General features: G+C 42.9%; 1 protein-coding gene across 1 annotated transcript; it reads left to right on the plus strand.

Moving 5' to 3' along the window:
* The first annotated feature begins 5,672 nt into the window (after nt 1–5,672).
* LOC126356356 (cuticle protein 38-like) lies at nt 5,673–9,665 on the plus strand. The gene is made up of 2 exons (XM_050007341.1): nt 5,673–5,707; nt 9,289–9,665. Exons 1-2 carry the CDS (start codon nt 5,696–5,698, stop codon nt 9,592–9,594), a joined length of 318 nt encoding a protein of 105 aa, XP_049863298.1. The 5' UTR covers nt 5,673–5,695; the 3' UTR covers nt 9,595–9,665.
* The last annotated feature ends 224 nt before the right edge of the window (nt 9,666–9,889 follow it).

Consider the following 9,889-nt stretch of genomic DNA (forward strand, 5'->3'; position numbering starts at 1 on the left):
TCCCTACGGTTTCTATCAGAACATTTACATGCACTGTAAACAGTAACGGTCCTGACACACTTCAATGCGTAACCCCAAACTACCTTTACATTTTTAGATTCTGTTCCGTTAAGAGCGACATGTTGAGTTCTATCGCCAAGGAAGTCTTGAATCCGGTCGAAAATCTGGTTCGATATTTGGTAAGCTCGTCTTTTTTTTCTCTGAACGGCAGTGCGGGATGATGTCAAATGGCTGCCTAAAGCCTAGGAACACCGCATCATCCCGAGCGCTGTTGTGTACAGTACTACGAACCTCATGGAGGAACAGAGCAAGCTGAGATTCGCAAGATCTCTGTTTGTGGAATCCACGTTGATGTTTTTATAGAGCAGTTTTTTCTTCTCCACAACCGACATTATTCTTGACCGTAAAACATGATCTTTTATTCTACAACAGGCTGATGCCAACGATACAGGCCGTAATTGGAGCGTCTGTTCTACGGCCGTTCTTCGAGAAGGGAGTGACCTGGGCTTTCTTCGAGTCGCTAGGTACCCTTCGTTTCTCCAGACAACTACGATAAACCGCTAGTAGAAAGGGAGCAAGTTCTTTCGCCTGCTGTTTGTAGAATCTCACAAGTGTCTCATCCGGAACTGATGCCTTTCCAGTAGAAAGTGACCCTATCTTCTTTTCTATTCCGCAATCGGTTAGCTCAACATCTGCCATTCCGACCTTCGTACGATGGTTGAAATGAGGAACAATATTATGATCTTCATCGGTGAAAAAATTTCTGAAGACCGAATTCAATATTTGGTACTTCTCTCTTTTATCTTACGTTTTGGTGCCTGTATGATCACTGAGTGACTGAAAAAAGTGATTTCTAACCACTCATTGAAATTACGTAATACTGAAAGCATTTTTAGACAGCCGTTCATGGCCTTCATGTTGCCAAACTACGGTATCATGTCACTTGACCACATTTATTTAACGAGTGCTTTGAAGAACATTCTGGACAATTCTACCGATATAACTGGCCATCCGGATCACCCGCCATGAATCTCATCGGCATTTATGGGACATAATAGTGGTAAGTTTGTGTGGAACATCCTGCGCCGGAAACACTTTCGCAGTTATGCACACTATAGAGTCAGCATGACTCAACATTTCTGTAAGGGACCTCCGAACTATTTAGCCGATGCCACACAGAGTTACTGCACTACACCGGGCGAAATGAGGTGCTAATCGATATTAGGGGATATCCCATGACGTTTGTAACATTAGTGCAATGTCACTCCACATCTACGACCACATCTTCATGACTGCATTGCAATTCAGAATTAAACACTTGACGGAAGGTTCATCGAACCCTGTTGAAGCTCTCTCTCAACAGTTCAGTTCTCGAATTGCGGCAGAAAGAGACGAACACTTAAAATTGCTTTCTCTCATTTTATTACAATGAACATTCCTCCATTTGTAGTCGGCCGCAAACAAAATATTTTCTCATTCGCAGGAGAAAGACACTGATTAAAATTTATTGAAAAGATCCTGCCATAACGAAAAACGCTTTTGTTTAAATGATTGTCACCCTAAGTTGCCTACCATGTCGTTGAAACTCTCACCCCTATTTAGCGATATTACAAACCGAGCTGCCCTTTTTTGGACCCTGTCGATGTCTGTAAGTCAGTCTTGTCTTATGTGGACCCGACACAGGGCAGCAGTACTCAAGAAGAGGACGGTCGCAGGTTCGATTCCTGCCTTGGGCAGGTATGTGTGTGATGTCCTTAGGTTGGTTAGGTGTAAGTAGTTCTAAGTTCTAGGGGACTGATGACCTCAGATGTTAAGTACCATAGTGCTCAGAGCCAATCTCGGTTGGTCTGATTCCCAAATGTATCCCTACATCAGTGTTGTGTGTTACTGCTATGGTGTTCCAGCACAGGAGATCCTGCATAAGAGAGAGCTGAGTAGACTGAAGAACGAGAATCCAGAAACGCTTTGTGTTGAATATCTGTCTCGTGAGTCTCCTGTACTGTATTTATTCCGTAGAAAGCAAATGAATATCGTGCATAGAAATCCCCACGTACACAGTATTGAAAGGTGTAAAATACTTATTTCATTCCAGAATGAGATTTTCACTCTGCAGTGGAGTGTGCGCTGATATGAAACTTCCTGAAAGATTAAACTGTGTACGGATCCAGACTCGAACTCAGGACCTTTGCTTTTCGCGGACAAGTGTTCTACCAACTCAGCTACCCATGCACGACTCACGCCCCGTCCTCATAGCTTTACTTCCGCCAGTACCTCGTCTCCTACTTTCCAAACTTCACAGAAGCTCTCCTGCGAATCTTGCAGAACTAGGATAGCTTTTGTGAAGTCTTTAGGAAAGGATTCCTCATGTAAAAAGAAGAAAAATTGTCTAGTAAACATGAGCTCTAAAATGCATACCGTAAGACCTACGGGCGTTTCTTCATCTTCGATACTGTGAAACATATCTCTTCTACTAAAACCTCTTTGCTTTCCATATACCTGTGCATACCACTTTACACCTGAGACCAAGCAACAATCAGGCCAGTTCGTAACTTTCTGAACAGCATGGCGGCGAGCTGGTATGACATGGGAATACAAAAGGTGCCACAGCGTCTACAAAAATGCATCGATGGAAAGGGTAATTATGTAGAAAAATAGCTAAATCTTCAAGCTGTAAACTGATATAAATCATTGTATAAATAAACGGGTCTATGTGCTTATAAAAAAATAGGAGATCTTATTTTTGGTATTACCCCAGTAATCGTTCTTCGCCATTACGTTCCAATGTTGACATCCAAATGTTATCTAATTTAACACCTTCCTCTTTTCTGTTAAAATTACTGCGGTGTCTATAAACCTCAATAGCTTCTCTACAGACGGCCAGTGTGGCCGAGGGTTCTAGGCGCTTCATCTGGAACCGCGCGATCGCTACGGTCGCAGGTTCGAATCCTGCCTGGGGCATGGATGTGTGTGATGTCCTTGGGTTAATTAGGTTTCAGTAGTTCTAAGATCTAGGGGACTGATGTCCACAGATGTTAAGTCCCATAGTGCTCAGAGCAATTTGAACCATTTTTTAGCCTCTCTACACATACAGACGTAATAATGAGATGTTTTCGATATGACACTCGTCTCCAGTGAATTTTATTCATGGTCATCCTCTTGGTAAAGGTGTTCCGCTAAGGCCTATTCATCCGTATGTGCCAGACAGGAATTCCTCTTGTTGTCAATCAGGTGGGTGGTAAAACTTTATTTGTGGTACTTGTATAAACCAGTCTACAAGTTCAGGGAATTTCGTATATACCCTTGTAAAGCCGAAGGATGTATTACATCTTTTGCCAGTCTTAAATATTTTTTTAGCTTTAGCTTCCTGTTGGGTCTGAAGGCAGTTTCTGCGCCATACTTACTTAACACTTCCCCAATGCGATCTGTTATCCTACTGATGAACGGAAGGAAAACATTCCCTTTGGATGACTGTTGTTCCTCGTCGATCCTGATTCTCTCCCTAGGGCTAAGTGTCATCTACGGTCGACATTTAAGAAGAACCGTTATTCCAACAAGGACATAGATCGAGCACATCGCTCTAGGGAGAGAACTAGGATCGATGAGGAACGACGGCCACCCAAAGGGAATGTTTTCCTTCCGTTCATCAGTACTATTACGGATTGCATCGGTAAAGTGTTAAGCAAGTACTGTGTGGAAACTACCTTCAGACCCACCAGGTAGAAAAAATAATGTTTAAAATTGGCAAAAGATATGCGACGTCTTTTGGTGACAACAGATGTATATAAAATTCCTTGTTGTTGCACACTGGTTGGCACAGGGTGTTCAAAAAAAAGGTGTCGAATCCTTCGATTGGTGATAGTACTCATCGAAGCAAGAAAAATAAGTCTAATAAACATGGGTCCGAAAACATATGCATTCCGAGATAAAGACGTGTTAATATTAGCAATGAAGCGTCGCGCAGCCCTCACTATAAAGCTATAATCCGTAGGTAGAGGTCATCCACTGCAGTAGTAACCCTTGGGCGGCTTGAGCGAGGCATGTCAACGACAGTTCCTGTCTCTCTGTATCTCCTCCATGTCTGAACAACATCGCTTTGGTTCACTACGAGACGCCTGGACACTACCCTTGTTGAGAGCCCTTCCTGGCACGAAGTAACAATGCGGACGCGATCAAACCGCGGTATTGACCGTCTAGGCATGATTGAACTACAGACAACACGAGCCGTGTACCTCCTTCCTGGTGGAATGACTGGAACTGATCAGCTGTCGGATTCCCTCCGTCTAATAGGCGCTGTTCGTACATGGTTGTTTACATCTTTGGGCGGGTTAGTGACATCTCTGAACAGTCAAAGGGACTGTGTCTGTAACACAATATCCACAGTCAACGTCTATCATCAGGAGTTCTGGGAACAGGGGTGATGCAAAACTTCTTTGATGTATGTATTAGGATCAGAAGGGAAAGCTAAAGCCATCACAGGAGCAGTTCTCGCGTTGTGATTGATAGTGCAAAACTCTTTAAAAAAAAAGGACCAAGACTGCTTCATAGGATCAGGTGTAGGATCAGGTGTAACTTATAAGCACAGAAGGGCAATAAACAGTATATACAAAAACCAAGGGGAAACATTTGGAGTGGAATACGTAGACAAAAGATCGCAGAGTAAAATGGGCATAAGGCAGAGACGCAGTAATTCTTTACCAATGTTTTACCGATACCTTAATTAATACGTTATGATGAAAATAAAGCAAAGCTTCAGGAGACGGACTAATATTCAGGGTGAATGTATACCACCGCCTTTAGTTCCGATCGATTTAAAATTTCGAATGAAAGCAGTACTAGAATATTGTTTGCCATAAGAAGTGCTGCTTATAACAATGTTGCGCTATGTAGTAGATATCCAACAGAATTCCCTCTTTCACATTGTACCTATCGTTTACCGTTTAGCGAGTTCTGCGCACAATTCATTCAAAGTACGGATATTTTATTGCTTTGAATCATAATAATTTACGTGGTCCTTCCTATTATGGCTCTCTTATAGCTTCCAACGAGGTGAACCCAGCAAGAATTTGAGTGTATCAGTTTACTAATCGACAAAACATATCCATCAATGATAAGGAATGAGTAGCATAACTTGGGTAACGTAATCAATGTTGTAACACCCTCACTCTAGCCACAGACTGCCCAGTGGCTGTACGTCCTCAAGAGGGTTCAGCAGCAGTTAAGACACTCGCTTACGGAAGGGCCGAAGTTGAAAATCCTATCCGGCGATAGATGAAAGAAATCTAGGTCTTGTGTGGTTTCAATATATTCGTCTACCTTACCGCAAGTGCCAGACTGGTTCCTTTGAATAGGACTTGACCGAATCCTTAGAAAATTTGTCTCTGTTCTGAGATTGAGATCGATCTCTGATGACCTCGTTTATCGACGGGGTGTCAAAGTGATATTTTGCGTTACATCGCGAGTGCATGAAATATAAATTATATTAGAAATAATCACATTACGGAAGGGATCAGCTACACTACACCGGGTTAACTCAAACGGAACGAGACCAAGGACAGCATAGTGCTGCGAGAGCCTGGTTTCGGAGTGCGAGTGCGAGTGCCGGAGGCCGCCTAACCCACAGAGGGCCTGTATATAAGGTGGTGAGGCGGGCGAACGGCATCAGTTGCCAACACTCGACAACAGACGCCCTACCATCATGTACAAGCTGGTGAGTAGCTCGACCCAGCCAGATACGAGAACTGGCAGTGACTCTAGTGTAATGAGCTGCTGGTGAGAGGGGGAACTACAAAAAGTTCGGATAAGTGAGAGTAGGTGTCGCACACAGAGGGCTCCGTAAGAACTTACGGAACTTAATTACGCATATAGACAGTCCAACGACCCCAGGAAACGAAAATCTGGACAGTTTTTGCCTCATATCGAAACCGAAACTAGCACAATATCAGTTCAGGGAATTTCAAGACTTTTGATTTTAAGTAATTTTTTCTGTATTTGCATTTCCTGTTGTAATTTTTCATTTATTTGATTAATTTTTGTGTTTTGTTAATATGCTACCGTAACTGGCAGTTGCACACGCGTTGACTTTCTCTGACGGAACTGGTGGCATAGTGGTTAGCAAACTGGATCCGGATTCGGGACGACGACCGTTCAATTCCGTGTCTCGCCATCCTGATATGCGTTTTCATTGATTCCCTTAAATTGCTTCATTCCGACTTCCTTCCCAAATCCGATGAGACCGATGGCTCAAATGGCTCTGAGCACTATGGGACGTAACATCTAAGGTCATCAGTCCCCTAGAACTTAGAACTACTTAAACCTAACTAACCTAAGGACATCACATACATCAATGACTGAGGCAGGATTCGAACCTGCGACCGTAGCGGTCGCGCGGTTCCAGACTGAAGCGCCTAGAGCCGCTCGACCACACCGGCAGGCTTGAGACCGATGACCTCGCTGTTTGGTCTCCTCTCCCAAGTAAATCCAACCTAACTTTCTATGCACTTGTCCCAGTTGCGATTACTGATAAAGTTAAACGAACTTCCTCCACCAGCTTCTGGCCGTCAAAAAAGGAAACGTGGTGCCATATAGTAACTGATCTCCAAATTTGCGCCAGTAACGCGTATTAAGTTTCCGTCGTTTTATGATGTCTCGTCAAGCGAAGGCATGTGACTCTTTGTACATCTGGTTCGATACTCTGCAAAATACAATGAAGCGCATGCCCGAGGGCACCTCACATTGATCCGCTTCTTAGGGTTTCGTCCTGTTCTGTTCGCGGGATATTTTCCTCTGTTAGTCTTATTTGGTATGGATCCATCAGGCATGGGCAATGTTCTGTGGTTAGTCAAACTCGTGATTTTCAATCACCCGCTTGACGATCCATTCACTGGATGGAAAGGTTAATCCCGGTTGTCCCTAGGTGCTGGCATCGTATTACCCCGTATCTATTCTCTTATCATCATAAAATATGACACCGCAGAACCCACATACCCGTTACAGTGGTCGACGGGGTCCACTGCGTATGGAGGAAGAAAGTCTTTTCAGATTAGAGAAAGGATTATACCACGTGGAACTCCCATTTGAAACTGAGGAACGAATCTTTATTTTATTTTTCTTGCAGTCCGGCAGTCATCAGTATATACTCATCAACCTTATTTTTCTTCTTGTGCTACGTCTTTAAGTGTCTTGTAAGTCAATGTTTTTGGAAATTCTACCGGTCTTGTGTGTCCCTTTTTACATCTACGTACTTGTAACTGAGTACTCTGACTAACCTGTGGTGGCTGAGAGAGGATTCATACAACCACTTTCAAGGTATTTCTCTTCTTTTCCACTCTACAGCAGCGCGCGGGACAAAGAAACACTTAAATCTTTCGGTTCAAGCTCTGATTTCTCTTATTTTATTATGATGATCATTTCTTTATATGCGGGAGGCTGCCAACGAAATATTTTCGCATCCGAAGGAGAAAGTTGGTGACTGAAATTTCATGAGAAGATCATTCCGTAAACGCCTTTGGTTTAATTATTGCCACCCCAACTCACGTATCACATCGGGGCACACTTTCTCCTGTTTCTCGATAATACATAGCGAGCCGTTTCTTTGAACTTTTCCGAAGTTCACCGTCATTCCTATCTGCTGTGGATCCCATACTGAGCAGCAGTAATCCAGGAGAGAATGAAAAAACGTAGTGTAGGCAATCCTTTTAGTAGTCCGTTGCATCTCCTACACGTTCTGCGAATAAAACGCCATATCTGATAAGTTTTCCCCATAACATTAACTATGATTATTCATATTTAATTCATCGTAATTGTAAACCCTAAGTACAATGTTTAGTTGAATTCACAGCCTTTAAATTTGTGTGATTTATCATGTTGTCGAAATTTAACTTATTTCATTTGGTATTCAAGTGGACAATCTCGCACGTTTCATTATTTAAAGTCAGTTGCCACTTTTCGCACATTACAGGCATCTTGTGTAAATTATTTTGCAATTGGTTTTCATTTGGTGGCCATAGGAGACACTAAACGAGAGCATAATATGCTAGGTAAGTTTATTTCTCACTTCAGTGCTCTCGAATACAAGTAATGTTCCTCGTGTATGTTTCCCTTTGCCTGGAATTTTCTAGTGTCATATCCACCGCCTTTCTTGGAATGGGAATCTGCTCTCTTCCCGTCACATGTCATAACACATCGTTCACTCCTGAATTTTCTGAGACACATCAGTAACTTAAGGTCGCTCATATTCTATTTCTGGTGACACTGTACAACAAACTCAGCATTGTCATTTTATCCACTTCTAGCCTTTTGTACCGGTTTTTAGTAGTTATTGACATATTCACTCCTCACAGCGACGTCAACCCATGATAGCCTCATAAAAATATTCACAAGAATAAATTACTTTACATTGGCTATTCTCAACTTTGTGTTTTGGAAACTAAAAACGACTTTTTTGCCTAGTTTCCTAGATACAGTGGGAATCTGGGGGTGATATCCTTTGCCTGATGGAAGAAAAATCAGAAACATAAACAGAAAACCTCAGCAACAAACACATCCCATTAGCAACAGCGTTCCACATGTCAGTCTGATAAAGTAATAGAACGTAGATAATTACTAATATTTCTGAACTCAGTTATTTATTTAGGTAGACATCCTAGCATCAGATCTAAAATTAATAACCTTATAATGTAGTTGAGACTGTCTCCACCCGTTTGTCGCAATGCTATTAGATTAAATTTTACAGAACTGAACATATTGGCGACCTTTTACCAGAGCTGAGTGTAATTTCACTGACTGTGCTAGTCACACAGACCTAATTATCAAGTTCTAATAGCCATAATACAAAATAAATTGTAAGATAAAGGAAAACCATTGTATGATGAAAGATAACACGTGCATTATAGAAATATGTGATGAATATCAATGCAAGTCAGAACAATATACGTAAGTTATTCGTACAGTTCTCTGAAACTAATAGGACTTTAAAGTCACAAAAAATAGCGATCCTACATATTTAAATGGTGTATATGAAAAGTCATGAAGAAATCACAGAAAATATGGCAGAAGCTTGTGGCACAACAGTTCTCCTGCAATTTCCCCATGAAATAATTGGAATTCAAAAATACTCAAATTCGTTTCAAACACCATCTTGTACATACCTTGGCTTTATATTATGAACATAAAATTATGAAGCTAAAACCGTAAATTTACAGGCTATATGAGACGTGCTATTTGTACTGTCATAGCATCATTCAAGTTCACCTGAGGTGAGGTCTTAAATGCCATCCTGTTGTGCTACAGATGATCCTTCTGTGCGCCGTGGCCGCCGCCCACGCCGGCTACCTGGGAGGCTACGCCGCCCCCGCCGTTGCCGTGGCCGCCCCCGCCGTGGCTGTGGCCCACGCCCCCGTGGCCGTGGCGCCCGCCGCCTCCTCCATCGCCAACACGTACAGGATCTCGCAGACGGCCCGCGTCCTGGCCGCCCCCGCCGTCGCCGCCGCCCCTGTGGCCTACGCCGCCCCCGTGGCCTACGCCGCCCCCGCGGTCCACGCCCCTCTGGCCTACGCCGCCCCTGCTGTCGCAGCTCCTCTGCTCAAGGTCCACTGAGAACGACGCCACTAAGTGACGTGCCAAACCCAGTGACTCATCTTTATTTATTAAAGATTTCGTAAACCAGCTGCATTGCATTTCTGTCTACCTTTCCCTTCCTTCTACTGTTTTAAGTTTGAGACTCTGAAACTCCTTGTTCTGGTTCTGCTGGAGAGCGTCCTTCAAACGTACTGAGAAAGTGGAATTTCAAGTGTCTTTATAATCTGTGGTTGCGACTAATTTAATGCATTCGTACCTTGCACACAGCTGTATAGTAAATGAATTCTTAAAATTTTGAAGGATAAAATTTCAA

This window comes from Schistocerca gregaria, chromosome 3 (assembly GCF_023897955.1).
Source record: "Schistocerca gregaria isolate iqSchGreg1 chromosome 3, iqSchGreg1.2, whole genome shotgun sequence".
Taxonomy (NCBI): domain Eukaryota; kingdom Metazoa; phylum Arthropoda; class Insecta; order Orthoptera; family Acrididae; genus Schistocerca; species Schistocerca gregaria.